Source organism: Bos javanicus, chromosome 13 (genome assembly GCF_032452875.1).
Source record: "Bos javanicus breed banteng chromosome 13, ARS-OSU_banteng_1.0, whole genome shotgun sequence".
Classification (NCBI taxonomy): domain Eukaryota; kingdom Metazoa; phylum Chordata; class Mammalia; order Artiodactyla; family Bovidae; genus Bos; species Bos javanicus.
In genome coordinates, this window is record NC_083880.1 from 18,031,263 (window position 1) to 18,054,015 (window position 22,753).

At 42.3% G+C, this 22,753-nt stretch overlaps 2 protein-coding genes across 4 annotated transcripts in view; one reads left to right on the forward strand and one right to left on the reverse strand.

Moving 5' to 3' along the window:
• LOC133259007 (protein adenylyltransferase SelO-like) overlaps positions 1–8,679 on the forward strand; it is a 32,990-nt gene extending 24,311 nt beyond the window's left edge. For 2 of the 3 annotated variants that reach the window (XM_061435868.1, XM_061435865.1), the window contains exons 18-19: positions 2,500–2,579; positions 8,390–8,679. In XM_061435868.1, the coding sequence (XP_061291852.1) occupies positions 2,500–2,579; positions 8,390–8,512 (203 nt within the window). In that variant the 3' untranslated portion in view covers positions 8,513–8,679. The other variant, XM_061435866.1, reaches the window with a different exon arrangement.
• A 1,915-nt stretch (positions 8,680–10,594) lies between these two features.
• The window catches only part of APBB1IP (amyloid beta precursor protein binding family B member 1 interacting protein), a 75,157-nt gene continuing 62,998 nt past the window's right edge, over positions 10,595–22,753 (reverse strand). Inside the window, exons 11-14 of the mRNA XM_061435864.1 lie at positions 19,853–19,951; positions 19,001–19,115; positions 13,040–13,143; positions 10,595–11,400 (exon numbers count right to left, since the gene is read on the reverse strand). Of these exons, the coding sequence (XP_061291848.1) occupies positions 10,891–11,400; positions 13,040–13,143; positions 19,001–19,115; positions 19,853–19,951 (828 nt within the window). The 3' untranslated portion in view covers positions 10,595–10,890. The remainder of the gene's footprint in view (positions 11,401–13,039; positions 13,144–19,000; positions 19,116–19,852; positions 19,952–22,753) is intronic.

The window sequence follows — 22,753 nt, forward strand, 5'->3', positions numbered from 1 at the left end:
AAAGGGTTCTCTATGAATTCTTTATGTTTTTATGTATTCTTTAAAATTTGGAAAATGCAAATTTGTAGAAAGAATAAAAACACTTCCATCACTCAAGCACAACTGCTATTCACTCTTTGATGCATTTCCTTCTGATCTCTCTTTTTCTGTGTGTATTGATTATGAGAAAATATTGTAGTAATCATATTATGGTACAATTTTAGATCTTTTTTAACTAAAAATAAACATTTTTCTTACTTCACCCTTTATAATGTAACATTTTTAGTGACTGCATAATGTATCTTTGAAAGGATGTGTATTGTTTCACTTCAGTTCAGTTCAGTTACTCAGTCGTGTCCGACTCTTTGCGACCCCATGAACCGCAGCACACCAGGCCTCCCTGTCCATCACTAACTCCCGGAGTCCACCCAAACCCATGTCCATTGAGTCAGTGATGCCATCTAACCATCTCATCCTCTGTCGTCCCCTTTTCCTCCTGCCCTCAATCTTTCCCAGCATCAGGGTCTTTTCAAATGAGTCAGCACTTCACATCAGGTGGCCAAAGTAATGGAGTTTCAGTTTCAACATCAGTCCTATCAATGAACACCCAGGACTGATCTCCTTCAGGATGGACTGGTTGGATCTCCTTACAGTCCAAGGGACTCTCAAGAGTCTTCTCCAACACCACAGTTCAAAAGCATCAATTCTTTGGTGCTCAGCTTTCTTTATAGTCCAATTCTCACATCCATACATGACCACTGGAAAAACCATAGCCTGGACTAGACGGACCTTTGTTGACAAAGTAATGTCTCTGCTTTTTAATATGCTGTCTAGGTTGGTCATAACTTTCCTTCCAAGGAGTAAGTGTCTTTTAATTTCATGGCTGCAGTCACCATCTGCAGTGATTTTGGAGCCCAGAAAAATAAAGTCAGCCACTGTTTCCCCATCTACTTGCCATGAAGTGATGGGACCGGTCTAAGATGCCATGGTCTTAGTTTTCTGAATGTTGAACTTTTTAAGGCAACTTTTTCATTCTCCTCTTTCACTTCTTCTTCACTTTCTGCCATAGGGGTAGTGTCATGTGTATATCTGAGGTTATTGATATTTCTCCTGGCAATCTTGAGTCCAGCTTGTGCTTCCTCCAGCCCGGAATTTCTCATGATGTACTTTGCATATAAGTTAAATAAGCAGGGTGACAATATATAGCCTTGACGAACTCCTTTTCCTATTTGGAACCAGTCTGTTGTTCCATGTCCAGTTCTAACTGTTGCTTCCTGATCTGCATACAGGTTTCTCAAGAGGCAGGTCAGGTGGTCTGGTATTCCCATCTCTTTCAGAATTTTCCACAGTTTGTTGTGATCCACACAGTCAAAGGCTTTGGCGTAGTCAATAAAGCAGAAATAGATGTTTCTCTGGAACTCTCTTGCTTTTTTGATGATCCAGAGATGTTGGCAGTTTGTTGTTTCACTTAGTTCCCTATTAATAGGTATCTATGTTGCTTCTCGGAGAAGGCAATGGCAGCCCACTCCAGTACTCTTGCCTGGAAAATCCCATGGATGGAGGATCCTGGAAGGCTGCAGTCCATGGGGTGGCTGAGGTTTGGACATGACTGAAGTGACTTAGCAGCAGCAGCAGCATGTTGCTTCTAATTTTCCATAATATAAATAATGCTTTTGAATGTTTAAATTTGTTTCCAAAGACTACATTCCTAGAGAAATAGGATTACTTGGGTCACAGGGAAGTTCTGTTTCAGAAGTTGTTTTCCAATTTAGATTATCTGTCATGTCTTGGCAGATATTTAAAACCAAGTTGAAATGGAATTTGTATGTTCTATCCATTCAAGTAACTCAGAAGAATGCTGTTGAGAATCACAAAATGGTGATATCAGGAGTCCTCTCTGAATTCCCATTATGCCACTGGGGAAAAACTTGCCTCCTCTCCACCCACTTGATAAATTATTTTGGAAAAGGTTCACCTCAAATAAAGACATAGTTTCTGCAGTGTCCCAGTATTATAATACTTTTTAGTATGAAAAATGCATGGTTACTGTAAAAAATATAAATTTACAGAGAGTTTTGCTTGCATGTAACCCATCCTGTTTGTCATTGGCAACATCAGCATTAAACAGTCTTAGAGTCAGACCTTAATTCTGTTTGAAGATGTTAAAAGCAACAAATTTTTTCCTTTCTTCATGTGGGCTACAGGATGAATTTGCTACTTTCTCTGCACTGTATAAAATGCTTAGTGAACTGAACATGGTGAAGAACCAAATCGATGAAGCACTGAGAAGATAAACCATAATATTGTTCATAATGCTAAACAAAGGTTTTTCTGTGCCACAAGGTCAGAATACTGTGCATTGTTTGTAAACAATCAGAATTGACTGACACTGATCATTGTTCTCATTTGGGCCTTCCAGCAAAGTTCTTAAAGGTTATCTCATTTCAGTGGTAATTTCATGTGGCCTGTGTGGACTTAGTAATCATTGTTCCACGATGCACCTCTCCCTCTTTGTTTAAGCTGTTAATCCTAGATATGTGCTGAAGAACTGGATGGCAGAATCCGCAGTGCAAAAAGCAGAAAGGAATGATTTTTCAGAGGTAAGGTCGTTGACTTTTCTGGACTTAGTTTTTTTCATTTTTAAATGTATCATCTTTTAAACACACTTATTTTTTTTTTCTTTGCAGACTTACTAAACCACGTCATTGCTAGCACTAGCTTCCCAGGATTCTCATTGCCTGGTCTCTCTTTCTGTTTTTTTAAATCAGTGGAGCATTTTCTTGTATTTCAAAATTTATTCTTTAATGTGTTTAAAAATTTTAATATTCATTTGATATCACATACCTACATTATTTGAACTCCTGAGGGTCTGGGTCTGCTATTCACTGTTCACTTTGGGGGTTTTGGGTTTTAGTCTCAGAAATCTGGTGAAGCCGGATTAGAGCATCTCTCCAAAGGGAGTTAGGTTTTGTTTTCACCAGGCTTCCATGGCTCTAGTGACCTGGGTCCACTGAAATGAGTCTTGACATCCATGAAGATGAAGGTACCATCTATACTCTTCAGCTTGGATGAATCTCACATATAATATTAGCAAAATAACCAAAGGAATACATATAATGTGTCACCACCCCAATTTCATGTAACACATGTAAAATCATATGTTTTTAGTGATATATGCATATATAATAGAAGTAACAAAAATGAAGAGAGATGATAACGTCACCTTTGGACGGTGGTTGCTTAGCAACAAGGAGGACGTTTGGGTTAGGGAAGGATACTCAGGGCTTGAGCCATATGGGAAGCATTTTATTTCTGAAGCTGAGTAGAGGGCACACAGGTGTTTATCATTCTGTATACCTTCTGTGTCTTAAATATTTCCTAATTGTTTAAAAATGCATCACACACAATGATTTTTTGGAAGAGGAATGGGCCTGGCACTCATGCTGTCGCTCTTTGGGCCTGCAGACACTGGTGATGGTCACAGCCTCAGAATCTTCATCACAGCGTACTGGGTAGCCACCACAACTCACCAGAGCTGGCATGACAGAACTGTTCTTGCCATTTCTGATGTGGAGCTTGCATTAACTTTTCATTTCAGTAGTTCAATTAGCCTGACAAAATACAGGTTTTCATCTTAGAAAATAAAATATTTTAAAGTGTAACCTTAGAGTATTAGGGAGAAACAAAGAGAAAGGAGTTGTCGGTATTATCTTTAGATAAATCAGTCTAAGCTGGGGAACTAAACAGCGTTTAATAAGGTGTTTTGTTGACTTGTTTTGCCTTCCTTCCCTCTCTTTTGTTCACTCCCTCTTTTCTCTCTCTCCTCAAAATTATATTTAAGTAAGGATGCAGTGTCCACCGTGGGAGGGGAGGTGTCTTCCTAGGTTCAAGTAAACATTCAGTGTCCTAAGATTATTACAGGCTGCTCTTGGCCCTACTTGATTCAGAAGGACATAGGACAGAAGCACAGCTTACCAACAGGCACCAGCAGGCTCCTCTTCGCAGTTCTCGCAGTGTCCCCACAGCCAGGCAGGGACAGTGGTAAAACTCAGGTGCAGGAGGACACGATCCACGCTGGGAAGACGCAGGGGTGGCCCTGGCTGAAAAGCTGCATGTTCCACACAAACCAGTGGCTCCTATAACTCCATGGGCATAGTTTCCAATATCCCCGCAGAGACCTGCCTTATCCCACACGTCCTCACACTCAAGGAAGCCCGGCGTTCTCTCAGGTGTTTACAGTTCTCCCAGGCCAAGTGTTGTCAGTCATGAGCCATGTTGTAAGGTGATACAGTGGACAAACCACTTAGCAGGTTATTAGGAAACAGACCCAGAAAGTTAACCAAGGGTTAAATTCTCATTGCAGGAAAAGAAAAAGATTCTGTCAAACCTTTAGACCTATAACCCTTGACACATACCTCTTGTGTTTACCTTTCTGCATCAAACATTTCTTGAGAATCCACTCTCTGCAAGGTGCTGTGGAAAAGTATAAACATATATTCAGTTCAGTTCAGTTCAGTTGCTCAGTCGTGTCCGACTCTTTGCGACCCCATAAATCGCAGCACACCAGGCCTCTCTGTCCATCACCAACTCCCGGAGTTCACCCAGACTCACGTCCATCAAGTCAGTGATGCCATCCAGCCATCTCATCCTCTGTCGTCCCCTTCTCCTCCTGCCCTCATCCCTCCTAGCATCAGAGTCTTTTCCAATGAGTCAACTCTTCGCATGAGGTGGCCCAAGTACTGGAGTTTCAGCTTTAGCATCATTCCTTCCAAAGAAATCCCAGGGCTGATCTCCTTCAGAATGGACTGGTTGGATCTTCTTGCAGTCCAAGGGACTTTCAAGAGTCTTCTCCAACACCACAGTTCAAAAGCATCAATTCTTCGGTGCTCAACCTTCCTCACAGTCCAACTCTCAGATCCATACATGACCACAGGAAAAACCGTAGCCCTGACTAGACGAACCTTTGTTGGCAAAGTAATGTCTCTGCTTTTGAATATGCTATCCAGGTTGGTCATAACTTTCCTTCCAAGGAGTAAGCATCTTTTAATTTCATGGCTGCAGTCACCATCTGCAGTGATTTTGGAGCCTAAAAAAATAGTCTGACACTGTTTCCACTGTTTCTGCATCTATTTCCCATGAAGTGATGGGACCAGATGCCATGATCTTCGTTTTCTGAATGTTGAGCTTTAAGCCAACTTGTTCACTCTCCACTTTCACCTTCATCAAGAGGCTTTTTAGTTCCTCTTCACTTTCTGCCATAAGGGTGGTGTCATCTGCATATCTGAGGTCATTGATATTTCTCCCGGCAATCTTGATTCCAGCTTGTGTTTCTTCCAGTCCAGCGTTTCTCATGATGTACTCTGCATAGAAGTTAAATAAGCAGGGTGACAATATCCAGCCTTGACGTACTCCTTCTCCTATTTGGAACCAGTCTGTTGTCCCATGTCCAGTTCTAACTGTTGCTTCCTGACCTGCGTATAGGTTTCTCAAGAGGCAGGTCAGGTGGTCTGGTATTCCCATCTCTTTCAGAATGTTCCCCAGTTTAGCGTGATCCACACAGTCAAAGGCTTTGGCATAGTCAACAAAGCAGAAATAGATGTTTTTCTGGAACTCTTTTGCTTTTTCAACGATCCAGCAGATGTTGGCAATTTGATCTCTGGTTCCTCTGCGTTTTCTAAAACCAGCTTGAACATCAGGAAGTTCACAGTTCACATATTGCTGAAGCCTGGCTTGGAGAATTTTGAGCATTACTTTACTAACGTGTGAGATGAGTGCAATTGTGCGGTAGTTTGAGCATTCTTTGGCATTGCCTTTCTTTGGGATTGGAATGAAAACTGACCTTTTCCAGTCCTGTGGCCACTGCTGAGTTTTCCAGATTTGCTGGCATATTGAGTGCAGCACTTTCACAGCATCATCTTTCAGGATTTGAAATAGCTCGACTGGAATTCCATCACCTCCACTAGCTTTGTTCGTAGTGATGCTTTCTAAGGCCCACTTGACTTCACATTCCAGGATGTCTGGTTCTAGGTCAGTGATCACACCATCATGATTATCTGGGTCGTGAAGATCTTTTCTGTACAGTTCTTCTGTGTATTCTTGCCACCTCTTCTTAATATCTTCTGCTTCTGTTAGGTCCATACCATTTCTGTCCTTTATTGAGCCCATCTTTGCATGAAATATTCCCTTGGTATCTCTGATATTCTTGAAGAGATCTCTAGTCTTTCCCATTCTGTTGTTTTCCTCTATTTCTTTGCATTGATCGCTGAGGAAGGCTTTCTTATCTCTTCTTGCTATTCTTTGGAACTCTGCATTCAGATGCTTATATCTTTCCTTTTCTCTTTTGCTTTTCGCTTCTCTTCTTTTCACAGCTATTTGTAAGGTCTCCCCAGACGGCCATTTTGCTTTTTTGCATTTCTTTTCCATGGGGATGGTCTTGACCCCTGTCTCCTGTACAATGTCACGAACCTCATTCCATAGTTCATCAGGCACTCTGTCTATCAGATCTAGGCCCTTAAATCTATTTCTCACTTCCATTGTATAATCATAAGGGATTTGATTTAGGTCATACCTGAATGATCTAGTGGTTTTCCCTACTTTCTTCAATTTAAGTCTGAATTTGGCAATAAGGAGTTCATGATCTGAGCCACAGTCAGCTCCTGGTCTTATTTTTGTTGACTGTATAGAGCTTCTCCATCTTTGGCTGCAAAGAATATAATCAATCTGATTTCGGTGTTAACCATCTGGTGATGTCCATGTGTAGAGTCTTCTCTTGTGTTGTTGGAAGACGGTGTTTGTTATGACCAGTGTATTTTCTTGGCAAAACTCTATTAGTCTTTGCCCTGCTTCATTCTGTACTCCAAAGCCAAATTTGCCTGTTACTCCAGGTGTTTCTTGACTTCCTACTTTTGCATTCCAGTCCCCTATAATGAAAAGGACATCTTTTTTGGGTGTTAGTTCTAAAAGGTGTTGTAGGTCTTCATAGAACAGTTCAATTTCAGCTTCTTCAGTGTTACTGGTTGGGGCATACATAGACTTGGATTACTGTGATATTGAATGGTTTGCCTTGGAAACGAACAGAGACCATTCTGTCATTTTTGAGATTGCATCCAAGTACTGCATTTTGGACTCTTTTGTTGACCATGATGGCTACTCCATTTCTTCTGAGGGATTCCTGCCCGCAGTAGTAGATATAATGGTCATCTGAGTTAAATTCACCCATTCCAGTCCATTTTAGTTCGCTGATTCCTAGAATGTCGAAATTCACTCTTGCCATCTTTTGTTTGACCACTTCCAATTTGCCTTGATTCATGGACCTAACATTCAGGTTCCTATGCAATATTGCTCTTTACAGCATCGGACCTTGCTTCTATCACCAGTCACATCCACAGCTGGGTATTGTTTTTGCTTTGGCTCCATCCCTTCATTCTTGCTGGAGTTATTTCTCCACTGATCTCCAGTAGCATATTGGGCACCTACTGATCTGGGGAAGTTCCTCTTTCAGTATCCTATCATTTTGCCTTTTCATACTGTTCATGGGGTTCTCAAGGCAAGAATACTGAAGTGGTTTGCCATTCCCTTCTCCAGTGGACCACATTCTGGGAGCTTTTAAACTAGCAGGTGAGATTAGATAGGTTTAATATATGTTATCCATACTTTTTAAATTGAGGTATAGTTGGCATGTAACATTTTATTAATTTCAGGTGTACAGCATAATGATTTGATACTTGTGTATTTTGTGAAATGCTTACCACAGTAAGTCTAGTTGACATCCATCGCCATACATAGCTACATTTTTTTTTTTCTTGTGATGAGGACTTTTGAGAGCTATTCTTTTTTTTTTTTTTGAGATTCTCTTAGCAACTTTCAAATATACAGTACAGTATTATTAACTATAGTCACCATTCTGTATATCCCCATGACTTAATTATTTTATAACTAAATGAAAATACACATTTCGATCCCAGAATTTATTGTTGAAAGAGGTGAGTTCTTTGATGCCGCAGTTTACGTCACAGGGCAAAATTGCAAATGAGGAAGCAGCGTCAGTTGGAATCCATACCCTTGATCTGGAAATAGTGTAAATCACTGACATCCTCTTATTTTTATAAATGTTTTAGAAAATTATAATTTTCTTAATGCTGTGAAGGAATTAAGAAATGATCAGGATATATACGTATTCTTCATGACACTGTACATATTCACTCTCCTGTTTTAGCAAAAAAACTAGTACCTAAGGAACTTTCTGTGGAACAACAGAAATCTTAAGTAACAGCCATAGTTGTAATGAAACAAAATGTTTAAGCAGCTTCATATACATTTAAAATTTACCTAGTTGTTTTGAAAATTTAGAAAATTCATAAGGGTCCTAAGTAAGAAAATCTGTATTTATCTAGTTTAAATTGTTTCCCAGGTCCACCTCCTCCAGCAAGTTCTCCGCCATCCTTTCCAGAAGCATTCTGCAGCTGAGAGAGCAGGCTATTCCTCCCCAACTCCTTCCTGGGCCAGAGATCTCAGGGTTAGCTGCTCATCTTAATTTGGGGCAAATCAATTAAGGAATACTTCTGTCATCAAACCCAGGATAGAACAATCTATTTGATAAGTTCTTAATGACCACCTACATTTTCTTGACAATACTGCACTCTATAATGTAATGTATACAAATATTTTTTTAACCAAATAAACTTGGCCTATTCTCCGGAACATCTTTGTGATCGTTTTTGTTTTAATTAATAAATTTAATAAATAATAAGCCACCTGAGTTATTTTCAATAACTAAAAAAAACATATGACAGTCTTTTAATGAATTTATAAGTTTTTTCTAAAACTAGCAACCTAACACCATGTACCTAGAAATTTGAGTTATATCAAATAATATAATTTAATCGTACTCAAGCTTTTTTCGTCTATTATGGTAATTTCATTTACCAAAATAGAATAGTTTAATGAACCTGATTTACCATTCAACCAATTTATTATCAATGCATGATCAGTCTTGCTTCATTTATACCCTTACACACTTTCCATTTCTAGTTATTGTTTTCATTGAAGTAGAATTTACATATCCCCAAGTATTTTAAAGGAATTCTAACATAGTTTCACTTAATCTATGAATATTTCTGTATCTCCAAACATTAATGACTTGACACATATGTATAATACCTTATCACCTTAAGACACTTTTCTGTCTGTACATAAACTGAATAACAAATATTCAGTGATCAATCCCTAACAGGCGTTGAAAGAAGGGATTTAACTGGTCACTGATCATGATACATATCTGTTACTTATATAGTGATTTGTGGGTTGAAAACCTAACAGCAAAGTTTGTACTCCATATAATTACTTACTGGTTAAAACTAATTACTGGTTAAAATACTATGGCAGCATATATGAACCATGTTGGGGGTCTAGTGTTATTTAACTAAATTGTGCTAATTGCAACTTGTGCAGGCAGAACTATGCAAAGCAAGGGCTGTCTGGACCATCTACTTCCTGGTGTTTTCATTTACATCCTGTAACAAAGGCAGGGATAGAGAGAAACAGAGCATTCAACCTTTTGGTCCACTAAAACTGCCTCAATATTTTGACCACAAAATCAGCTAATTCTCTTCTGTAGTTTTTAAAATATATATATCATCTAATACTAAAACTCAAGAACATTTTAAAGTTTGCATTTTTATATTTCTATATGTTTGAATTGATGGTTTGGGGGTCTCCACTGAAGCCCGTAATAAACACCTCTCTCCCTCTCCCTTTCTCAGTCCCCTGGTCCTGTTCTCTGAGCCCTTCCTTTCCATGGCCATTGGTCCCAGTGTTTAGGAAAAACTGAGTGCACCTTACCAGGTTTAATGATTAAATATTTTGGTCTGAAAAGCTGAATTTGCTTTTTGTCTTAAATGTCAATTTAGAGCTTACTTTTATCCAAATAGTAAAATATCAGGTTAATCATCTTCCTTAAGTAGAAAATAACACATTAATTATTATTTTCTACCCACTTTAAGAAGATTTTGAGGTGTTTTACGTTTAAAAAGAAAATAAAACAGAACCATGGAAATAAAACTAAAAAAATCTAAAAGGATTCTCAGCCAATTAGAAAGAGGAGATAAGGGTAACAGGAACTTAGGATAAATTGGTTATTAAAACAGCATTAAGTTTATCTGAGGGAAAACATTCCACATTGAAGAATATGATTGTCTATTCCTGTCTCTAAATTTTTATAGTAATTTATAGCATCATAACAACTTACAGCAAATAACAGTATAACAGAGAATCCAAAAACTATCTAAAAAGCTTCCCCTTCAACCAATTACTATGTTATTCAGCCACTAGAAGACCAAAACCAAGTTAGGGTATGTCCAGGACTTAGGGTATGTCCAACCAAACAATGAAATCTCAAAGAAACTAAATTCACTCTGCGTCTCCTGGTTTTTTCTTTCTCCTCTTTCGATTTTCTGAAAATCCTGGAGGTTACTGAGGCAGAGATGGAACATATTTCGAAGATCAACAAGACTTTAGAAGGCCTAGGATTTGTAAAAGGTCAAGTATATATTATAAAATAGGATTGATATTGCACTAGATTTATACTGATATTTCTAGAAATACAATTTTCAGATAAAACATTTTAAACTTTTATTAATTTGATGGTTCAGAACAAAAACGGAAGACAAAAATCTATCGAGATGTAAATACACAGAAAAGAACGTACATTGACGTAGATAGTCTCAATTCTGTGCAGGTTAAGGATTACTAATGTACTTGAGCAACTGGGAGAAGTTTACATTTGCATTTCCAGTCTGAATACGTCAATACTGTATCTAAAATGAACATGATGTCATGGAAACAAACTAGCAAAAATGCACTTCAGGTTAACAATGTTACGCCCATCACCCAAAAGTATTTCTAAGCTTCCCTTTAGGACACGTTGCCTCTCTTCTTCTGCAAAGCTTTCATGAGATCCGACATGAAATCTTGCTCCCCGCCTCCCCCGCCCGGTGGTCCTGGGTTTTCCTGCCTCTTTGGCGGAGGCGGCGGCCTTTTGACGACAACCGGGGGCGTCCTCACGGATTCGGGGGCGAGGGCGGGTGGGGGTGGCGGCGGCGGCGGCAGATCCTCCGCAAAAGACGGCGGCGGAGGAGGCACGAAGTCCGGGGGCGCGTCGTTAAAGTCGGGGGGTGGCGGGGGGAGTTCGTCATCCTGCAGGGGCGGCGGCGGCGGCGGGGGCGGCGGCAGGAAGTCGTCGGGCGGGGCGGGGAAGCGAGCGGCCGCGCCCTTGGCCTTGGGGGGCGTCCCCGGGCTGCCTCCGCCCACGTCCGAGGACCGGCGCACGGGAGGAGGGGGCGGGGGCAAGCTGGACTTGGGAAGGGGCTGGGCCCTGTGCGCTCCGGGGTCGTGGCTGCCGAGGCCGGGGCCGGGCTTCTTGTCCTTCAACAAAGCGACAACAGCGTTATGCTTGTGACCACAGGGCCGTGCGGATGTGACATTTACCTGGACAGCTGAGTCTGCGGATTTAGGAAGCATCTGTCCCGCCCCCCAACCCCCGCCAGGGGTGGCCCCCAATCTCTCAGTCTTGAGACTCCAGGTCGTTCCTGAGCTCTGTGAGCACGTCCCTCTGTGCTCTGGGCCACAGAACGACTCCAAATGCCCTTCAACAGGATCATCAATAATAAAACGTTATCACCTGGTGCTGATCTACCTTGTATTCCCTACATGGAAGACTTTGCCCTATTCCACAGGTATTTATTATAATACTAATAACGTATCTTCTAGGAACTGCTCGATACAAGGTTGCCAGTGTCTTAGAGCTCTAGTGGTACAGAGTTTAGTTTGGGGTTACCTCAGTCTTTACCCTTGTTTTTTCAGTTGCTAAGTCGTGTCCAGCTCTTTTGGGACCCCCTGGACTGTAGCCTTCCAGGCTCCTCTGTCATTGGGATTTCCCAGGCAAGGATACTGGAGTGGGTTGCCATGCCCTTCTCCAGGGGATCTTCCCCACCCAAGGATGGATCCAACTCAAGCCTCCTGCTTGGCAGTCGATTCTTTACCACTGTGCCTAGAGAAGCCCTGCTAGGGTTGTAGGCATACACAGATACATTTTTCTTGGTCTGAGTTGAGCTGGTTGTGAAATGCAGTCGTCAGGAGCGGGTGTCTGAAATTACTTTGCTCCTCTACCACACATACACAAGGGCTTCCTTCCCAGGTGGCCCTTTTAAAGACTTAATTTTTTTCAAAAATTATAAGCAGCTCAATAACTATATGACTTGTTTCCACCACTGGCTGATGGGACAAAGTAAAAGGGGAGAGTGAGGTGGGAAACTTCTGAAGGTACATTTATAGTTGGTTTGAGTCACATATAAGATACATATTCAGTGGAACTTGTATAGTCAATTGAGATGTTAACAACTGGACTAGTAACTAAATTATAACTTGTAGCTAAAATTTTAGATTTAAATAACTCTTCATTATATCTCCTCTACTGAAAAAAAAAAAAACCAGTTATGGAGAATGTTATACAAATTTGGCTATTATTTTCAAATGTGTTTTATTCTCCATTAGCCTGAAGATGTACGTAGAACATTAACAGAAAAATACAAAATGCATATTTTACAGTGGAGCCTTATCAGTGGTTTGGGGCCCAGTTAGCATTTAATAAAGGGCTTCTGACTATCACACTGCTCTAAGTTATTCAGAAAACAATCATTAAAAATCCCAAGGGTTTAAAATGTAGGTGCCACTTTCAGAGAGGGCTAAAACCACTTGAATTAAACAAACAAAAATCACTTCAGTCAAAATAAGTGTAGCTAAACTAAAAATAGTTACCAATCCTCACTATTAAAAAAGATTCTTACATTTTCCTGAAGCTGTGTTGGTTTTAATTTTCCTTTCTAGCCTATGTAATTTTAAGATAATATATATATATGGAGCAATTGTCTAAATCAAATTATAGTGACTTGAATTGTTGGAACTATTTTTTCTTTTTTAAAGAAGCAGTTACTTGAACACAGTGTAGAATATGGGCCTACAAGAGACAGTCTGATAGAAGTGGGTCAGGTACCCCCAGTCTTACCTTGGTTGTTTCAAGCTGTCTCCAGTCTTCTCCGAGAGCAGTATTCATAGACTGTGTTGCCTGGGGGAGCTGACCATTGGCTTGGGTGGTGCCTGTTTTAACTCCTAAGAGGCAGAGAAGAGAAGATAATGGGGGAGGGAAAGTTAGGAGTATGTAATCAATAGATACAAACTATTGTACATAAAATAGGTGAGCAACAAGGAGTTACTGTATAACATAGGGAACTATATTCAGTGTCTCGCATTATAATAACCTATAATGGACAATAATCTGAATAGAAAACTGAATCCCTTTGCTGTACACCTGAAACTAATACAATATTGTAAATCAACTATACTTCACTAAAAATAAGAATAGTCGGTGAGGTATTTTCAACATTCTTGAGAGTTAATCTGAAAAGATAAAGCAGTTTGTCTCCAAAGTGAAAGGATTCACAGGTACACAGGGTTTACAAAAAAATCTGAGCTTCTATCACAATACTTCGTAAGGTTCAACAAAACATGCAGGGAAGTGAATGCTTTCTACAAGCCACAGAATCTGGATTAACTGGGGTCCCAAACAATAGTATGTTCTGCTTTTAAAATCCTTTTGGTAACTGAGGAATAAATTTCAAAAACCTCCCTTCTAAAAGAATTCTTCCTGTGGGTGATTTTTCCTGAAATGGATGTATCTTGGTTTGCACCATGCTGTGTACAGAAACAACTTTTGAACGTTATCCTCAACAAAAAAATACTTTGGGCACAAAAACAGTAGACGGAGGGGACTGAGCAAAATGTACAAACCTTGAATATACCCTACCATTAGGTTTATTTTCCCCAGAAAGTTCTGGTATGTGCTTCTTTTCCTGTCTTTTTTATTTGCACTTTCGCACAAGTGTGCCTAGCTGAGGTTTCACAGTTCTAAGAGAGTCAGTCAGAGAGAAGCAGCTGTGTGTTGATCTCCGGCTCCTAAGAGGCATCCTGGGGTGGGGTGGGGGGCAGGTGGGGTGGGGATGGGGGGTTGCAGGTGGCTGCTCCTCCCACAGCTGAACTGCCTCCTAGCCCGAGACATGAGGTCTCCCATTTGAGCGCATCTGAGCTTGCCTTAGCTCTCTGCTCAGGACCAGCTCTTCTGTCAAACATTTATGAAATGACTGTGTGCTTGCTTCTTCACATATTTTCCCAATATTTTGAAAAGCCCATAAATCTACAGAACAACTCAAAGAAGGTCATTAAGCACTTCAGGAAAAGGGGGAGAAGGGAAAGTTTGATACGGACTCAGACACTTCTGCTGTCTCCAAGTATCTGCACAAATTATTAAATACAACATGAAAAAGCTGCACAGGAGAGAAGCTGGACAGCGCCTTAGCTAAGCGGCCAGAGTGAATGTTCCCGGGGGGCCACAGACACCACAGGCTTCCAAAGGCAGCACCCCGAAAAGGACCCAGCAGCTCAGTCCTGCCCCAAACGCATCACTTGAGATGAGTTATTAGGAAACATCAGACACATCCAAACTGAGGGACATTCTATAAAATAAATGGCCCTTATTCTTCAAGAAAAGTTAATGTCCCGGCAGACAAAGAAAGGCTGAGGAAATGTGCCAAATGAAAGAGGAAGAAAGAAATATGATGTCGAAATGCAATTCTGGAGGGAACCCATGCTAGGAAAGAGCACCGCTGTAGTGGCACCACTGAGACATCTGGCAAAACGAAATACAGGCTGTGGTTTACCTAAAAATACTCTTTATCAACATGAAAAGTTAAATTTCCACAATTTGATAACTGCACTGTTGTTAGTAAGAAAATGGCCTCATTTTACTTTTTATTTTTTAGGAAATACAAAGGGAAGATTTAATGGGCCAAGGGACACGATAGTCAATCTACTTACTCTCAAGAGGTTCCAAAAAAATAATAAGCAGGAACACTCCCAGTATGGTTTAACATCTCAGCACATTTGTTCTCTGTAGGGCTTATTTCTGATAAAACTCTACAGCAGAACCAACATGGGTTAATTTACTGTCTACTAACAGATTTTCCATTACAGGAAAGATCCTTTTTTTTTTGATCAATGGACATCTCATCTGACTGCTGTGATAGTGTTCTACAAAAATTGGATTTAAGCAATTCATTTAGGAAAATGGATTGAACATGTATCGAACATTTAGTATTGAGTGTTTATATTACTTCACTTTCAGAGAAACCCTACAAGGTATTAATTTATTGTCGTCCCAACCATGTTTAAATTCTAGCCTATTGTCTGCCAAGCATTCTGCTTCCTTCTGGGAAAACTTACCAAGCTGGCTTTAAGCTCAACATTCAAAAAGCTAAGATCATGGCACCCGGTCCTATCACTTCATGACAATGGAAACAGTGACAGACTTTATTTTGGGGGGCTCCAAAATCACCGCAGATGGTGACTGCAGCCATGAAATTAAAAGACGCTTGCTCCTTGGAGGAAAAGCTATGACCAACCTAGACACCAAATTAAAAAGCAGAGACATTACTTTGCCAACAAAGGTCCGTCTAGTCAAAGCTATAGTTTTTCCAGTGGTCATTATGGATGTGAGAGTTGGACTATAAAGAAAGCTGAGTGCCTAAGAATTGATGCTTTTGAACTGTGGTGTTGGAGAAGACTTGAGAGTCCCCTGGACTGCAAGGAGATCAGTCCTGAATATTCACAGGAAGGACTGATGCTGAAGGTGAAACTCCAATACTTTGGCCACCTGATGCAAAGAACCCACTCATTGGAAAAGACCCTGATGCTGGGAAAGGTTGAAGGTAGGAGGAAAAGGGGACAACAGAGGATGAGATGGTTGGATGGCATCACCGACTCAATGGACATGAGTCTGAGCAAGCTCCGGGAGTTGGTGATAGACAGGAAGCCTGGCGTGCTGCAGTCCATGGGGTCACAAAGAGTCAGACACGACTGAGTGACTGAACTGAACTGACCATACAGAAACAGTCCCTGACAGCATGGTTTCCTTCCGTTTCTAGAGGAGGTAACAGATAGTAAATGAACAGTTACACAGATTATTAATTATGACTGGTCTACAAAGGACAATTTATTTGAGATCTAAAAATGGGCAGAAATAAGCTGCAGGAAAGAAAAAGCACCATAGGGACTTGCAGTGGCTAAGACTCTGTGTGCCCAGTGCTGAGGAGGCAGGTTCGATTCCTGGTCGGAGAACTAGATCCCACATGCTGAAGCTAAGAGTTCACCTGTGTGCTGGGTCACTTCAGTCGTGTCTGACTCTTTGCAACCCCATGGACTATGGCATGCCAGGCTCCTCTTTCCATGGGATTTTCCAGGCAAGAATACTGGAATAGATTGTGATACCCTCCCCCAGGGGATCTTCCCAACCCAGGAATCGAACCCACATCTCTTATGTCTCCTGCATTGGCAGGTGGGTTCTTTACTACTAGCGCCACTTGGGAAGAGTTCACATGCGGCCACTGAAAGATCCCACTTAGGAGACCCTGGTTTGATTCCTGGGTCAGGAAGATCTGCTGGAGAAGGGAAAGGCTACCCACTCTCATATTCTTGGGCTTCCCTTGTGGCTCAGCTGGTAAAGAATCTGCCTACAGTGCGGAAGACCTGGGTTGGATCCCTGGGTTGGGAAGATCTCCTGGAGAAGGGAACAGCTACCCACTCCAGTATTCTGGCCTGGAGTACATATGGGAAAAGATTCCACAGGATACAACTAAAGACCTGGTATAGCCAAATGAATAATAAATAATAAACATGAAAAAAAAAAGAAATATAGTTAAAGAAAGAAAGTGAAAGTGAAGTCGCTCAGCTGCGTCCGACTCTTTGCGACCCCGTGGACTGTAGCCCAGCAGGCTCCTCTGTCCATGGGATTCTCCAGGCAAGAATACTGGAGTGGGTTGCCGTTTCCTTCTCCAGGGAAAGAAAAGAGCCTCATAAACAAGGAAGAGCATCTGTGAAGTCCCTAAGAAAGGAGGGTGCTTGGGGCTTTGAGAAATTGGGGAAAAAAACAACAGATGGGTTTTGTGACAGGAACAGGAAGACAGGTGGGGAAAGAGGTGAAATGTGCGAGGCTCATTTCATGCAGGTTCTGGTGGCCTTGCTGGGGACCGGGGACTTATCTGAGAGCAGCAGAAAGCGTCGGGAGGACTGGAGCACCAGCCTGTGGGGCCACGTGAAGATGGTGGCAGTCTGGATTTGATGGCAATAGAGACAGACAGGCACGGACAGATTTGACCAATACTCAGAAGGTAGAATCAACAAGATTGAGGAGTGATTGGATTTGAAGGTGAATGAGCTTTTCTTAGTCAAAAGCTATGGTTTTTCCAGTAGTCATGTACGGATGTGAGAGCTGGACTATAAAGAAAGCTGAATGCCGAAGAATTGATGCTTTCAAATTGTGGTGCTGGAAAAGACTCTTGAGTGTCCTTTGGACTGCAAGGAGACCAATCACTCCTTTGGGAAGTTAACCCTGAATATTCATTGGAAGGACTGATGCTGAAGCTGAAGCTCCAATACTTTGGCCACCTGATGTGAAGAGCAGACTCACTGGAAAAGACCCTGATGCTGGCAAAGATTGAAAGCAGGAGGAGAAGGGGAGGACAGAGAACAAGATGATTATATAGCATCACCGATTCAATGGACATAAATTTGAGCAAACTGTGGGAGACAGTGAAGGACAGGGAAGCATGGCATGCTGTAGTCCATGGGGTTGCAAAGAGTCAGACACGATTGACAACAATGAGCTTTTCTTGCATGTTTCCTGCAGGAGTAATTGGGCAGATGATGATGTTATTTGTGGGAACAGAACAATCATGGGGGAGCAAGTCGGGAGAGGAAGAGGATGGGCTCAGTTTTACAGATGTTGAGTTTGAGGTCTGGGGTGCATTCAGATGAAGCCACTGAGCAGACAGTTGGATACATGGGTTTGAAGGTCAACAGAGAAGCCTGGATTGGATTTATGCAGTTACAGGTGGTCAACGTGTAGACAGTGCTGGGGGGTAGATCAGATCACTTAGGGAGATAGTATAAGAGTAGGGTTAGGATTGACTCGGCCTTGGGTAATTTAAGTTGGGGTAGAAGAAGAATAAACCTGCTCTAATAAAGAGCGCGTTGAAAAAGGGTGGCTAGAGAAGTTAAGGTCGGGTGTGGGACTTGGAGTAATACGCCAGAAAAGGGGTTGGCTCCAGGAGGAGTGGTCAGTTGCGTTGGGGTTGCTGAAAGGTCAGCTAGAAGGAAGGGTTTATGGGACTTCCTTGGTGGTCCAGAAGTTAAGACTCTACACTGCCAATGCAGGGGGACTGCGGTTTGATCCCTGGTAGGGGAACTGAGATCCCCATGCTGTGGGGGTATAGCTGGGAAGTTTAAATTAAAAAAAAAAAAAGAGGAGTCTATAGTAGTTTGATTTAGCAAGAGCATTTTCCATGACGTACTAGAGGCAGGAGCCTGACTGAAATGGTTATGAAGAGTGAACAGTCATTGCTGTTTCCACACTAAGTCGTGTCTGACTCTTTTGCGACCCCATGGACTGTAGCCTGCCAGCCTCCTCTATCCAGAGGATTTCCCTGGCAAGAATACTGGAGTGGGTTGCCATTTCCTTCTCCACAGGATCTTCCCAGCCCAGTGACTGAACCCAGGTCTCCTGCATTGGCAGGCAGATTCTTTACCACTGAGCCACCTGGGAAGCCCTGGGGAGTGAACAGGAAGTAGAATAACAGAGACAGCAAATACAGTCCACTCTTTAGAATAGTCTACTTGTCCGATGGAGCAGGAGGAGGATTTAGAGTCATAGGAGGGTTTTAAATTTGTTTCTTTGAAGAAGGGATCGGTGTTGATGAGAAGGACACAGTAGAGCAGGAGAGAAAGTGGAAGAGAATGGCATAATAATGCATCCAGGTCTGGTCTTTGTCCTGGGATTCTGGCATACAACTGCGTATCTTCCAGTTGAGCACAAGCTCTGAGCTTGGAACAGGTGTCAGAATCTCCCCCCGCGTGGTACCTGTGGAAGGCGGGGCTGGTGGCGCTGCGTTGACTGTGCCCAGGCTGGTCCACCGAGAGGCAAGCCCTGCCCTGGCCATGGCCCGCTGATAGTTATCATAGAGCGTCTTGCCATACTAGAGAGAGAACACAAAAGAAGCAACAGAGCAATCCATTTATCCCAAACTCTGCACTCCACTGCAATCTACAAATTCAGGGAAAAAAGGACCTCGTGACTACTCGTTTTACTCCTTTCCTGATATACTTGTAGTAGAAGTATTTCCATTAAAAAGAAAAATCTACAAACCATGTTTTCATATGTGAAATAATATTCCAGATTAGCAAAATCAGGTAATATTTGTACCTCCCCACGCGAAGGGAGCTTTAGCTCTGCAATGTGATGACACATGTCTCTATGTAATTTTGCCATTGCTTGTATCTCATGTTTCTTTATTACGCATAACACTTGCAAAGCTCTCCAGAAATCAATATCTGCAATGGCTCATGTGAAGATAAATCCCTGCTTCTCAGGTCATGGGAAAGGTCCATGTGTCAACCACTCCCACTTAACTCAATAAAAAACCAATGGGCAAACAAACGAGGTGATAGTGGTGGCATTGATCCATTAATGACATTGACTTAGTGAGAATGGATCAGGTGCTGGGACTTTCCTCGTGGTCCAGCGGTTAAGACTCTGAGCTCCCAGTTCAGGGGGCCTGGGTTTGATCCACAACTAAGATCTTGTGCAGCCAAAAAAAAAAAAAAAAAAAAAGAATGAATCAGCTGTTTCCGAGTAACACAAAGATTGGACCCACGTCAATTTGCCAGGCTAGCTGGCAAATTCAAGGTCGGGTGAGCCCACCCATTCTCTCACCTTGGCAATCCTGATTCCCGTGACCCACTGGCTTAGCGCTCTGGCATCATCACAGCACAGATACTTGATATACTGGGACTCCTTCTGAATCTGGGGATGCTGGAAAAGAGTCATTCCAAAGACCATTTGTAAACTCTTCACAAATTAGCACCTTTCAAAAAATGTTTAGAAAATTCTCACAGCGTCTGAAATTTCCTGAGATGGTGACCAAAATCACTGGTAGCAATTTTAGAATTAGGAACAGGGGTACTTTTTATAGAGGCTAAATTTGGAAAGAATTGACATGATTTATCACAAGCACTTTTTACTATATTATCAACAGTCATGTCCATTCCTGCTTTTTGAACATCTGGAAACCTTCTCATCTTTCATGCTTCTAGCCCTACAAGAAATCCAAATCACTTCTCCATTTATCAGATAAGGGAACTTACGTGCTGTAATTCTCATGTCAAGGAATGCTTTTGTGACGCTCATGCAGGCCTAGGGTTATTTCTGCTACGAGGAATTCAGGGTTTTGCCCTGTCTTCTGTCATCTCTTCCCCACATGGATGGCCCAGAGAAGGAATATTTCTGTCTAACTTTAAGTGGCAGTGAGCTGGGTGCTGCACTAGGGGGTCACCCGGGCCTTCCAGGAGCTCCCGGTCAAAGAGAGCAGTGATGGGCAGGTGCAAAGGGGATGGAGTGTTCAAGGTCCAAGGTCATACAGAATGTTCTTGTCTTTCAGCACCAGAAACACAGGTCCCTGACTTCCAACCAAACCTTCCAACTGAACCAGAACAGAACTTTCTGGTCTGGCCCTTGTGTAAGAGGGGCAAAACATGGGTGTCTCCAGCAATCTGATGTTTATAATTATTCTTAGAAAACAGCTATTTTTTTTCCCCTGGAGGAATTAAAAAAGTTGGTTTTTGTGACCTTGGGCTTGGCGTATTAAAATTTGTTTGTGTGTGTGTGTACATGCATGTCATGTGACAGGAAAGCTGGGTTCCCAGGAGCAGACTGTGAATCATTTGTGCTTGGAGTGAAAGGCAGGAAGCAACTGTCTGGGTAGAGGGATCCACTTAAACAGCACTATCAACAATCTCTTAAGTGTGTTCATCCAGAGTAAACTGTGGTTCTTCCTTTAAACACAGAGGCTACTGAGCACGAAACACAGGCAAGAACACTTGACCTTGAGTTCTAACCACCGCTCCTCCTGTGATGAAGAGGTTGATGTACAGACTTTGGTTCATTCTCCCCAACATGAGTGGGGTGCATCTCACCAACTTCCTCATATCACAAGCATACCAGGATTGGATACAGGAGAATTAAACATCAGGTGATCTTGAAGATGACCTCAAAGATCACTTGTAAGCCTCAGATTTTATGATTCTAAGACGAGCTGCCCGGTGGGCTCAAGGCTCCCTTCTGGCTCCCCCATCAAGGCAGGAACCCCACAGGCTCCCAGGACGTCACTCAGCAAGTCCCTGGGCTTAATCCTCTGTCATGTCTTGGGACCTTGCCAAGGCGTTTACTCCCTTGAGCTTTTAGCCCGAAAATATTTGCAAAGAAGTTTAAGGAAAAATGCCAGTTCCATGCCACTGGCCAGCCTCTTCTGCCATTGGTTTGGTTGCTCCTGACCACAGAAAGGGAGAAGCTCCCGCAGACATGCCATGCAGCACACAAAGGTCAGGGCAGCTGCAGACCCTTGTCCAAAGGGATCTTACGGATCCTCGAAACAGTGGGAGACCAGAGAGGTTAAGCTATGTATCCAAAGCCACACTGAGAGGCAGAACCCTAATGAGAACCAAGGGCTCGTGCGTCCAGTAGATACCTCTGGGTGGTTAGGCAGAGATGAGGAAGAGTGGTTCACATCATACTTAGGAAGTTGTGGCTGGGGTGTTGGTGAGGGAGATGTATGTAAACAAATGCATGATCACTCAATGACATGGTAAAGTCTGCAGCAAAAGTTGGAAAACAGAGAAAGGTTCTTTGAAAAGGTGACAGATGTGGAAGGAAGAGGCAGATAAGAACCTGGAAGCTTGGTGGACGTGCAAACTCCTGGGCCAGATCCTAGACACACAGAATCAGAAGCTCTGGGGGCCCAACCACCTGTCTTAACAGCTCTCCAGGTGAGCCCCATGCAGTCTCAAGTTTGAGAAATGCTGGTCAACAGACATGTTTAACTGGTACTAGAGTGCAATAAGAATGACTCCAATTCTTGCTCACTGGTTATGTCTGTCAACATTGCACTGATAGTCTTACGGGCAGAGATGGTTTAATCTGCACGGGAAGTGTTATTTCCACTTCTTAGCAGAGGGCAGTGAAGCTTAGAGAGTCTTGACACTGTGCCAGGAAACAGAGCCAGGACTCAAACTCCCATGTTCCTGGCAGCACCCTCCATGGATGGTCGTAATCCATAGGTTCATCCTGAGTAAGAAGCTCCTGGGTTGAACTTCTCAGCCTGTGGGTGTCTGTGGACTCACACGATCTCTTAACATGCTACTCTAATCCTGAACCCTTTCTGCAATGTATGTGCATATGCTTTGAATTCTGTCAATCTGCTCACCTCATGAAATATGTGCATATCCAGAGTTTCTTCTGCCCTCCAGAGTGGACAGAAAGGGAAATAAATGACCAAAATGTTTGTAAAAAAAAGTAAGTTCTCCAAAGGATGACTGACCCTTTTACTCAGCAAATGCATAAAAATTCCCAGCATTTTGGGAAGGAAGTGAGAAGTGTGCCTAAGCGCAAAACGAGCAGGGCGACTGCCCATAAGGAACCTGGCTTTAGAACAGAATCTGTCATCATCATTTGAGAAAATGGAAATGCATGTTCCTGGTGGGTTGTTTGTTTATTCTGATTCTTGTTTGTTCTCGAATCATCAGACCTGCATTTTTCTCCACCTCAGAGCCCTTGGCCCCG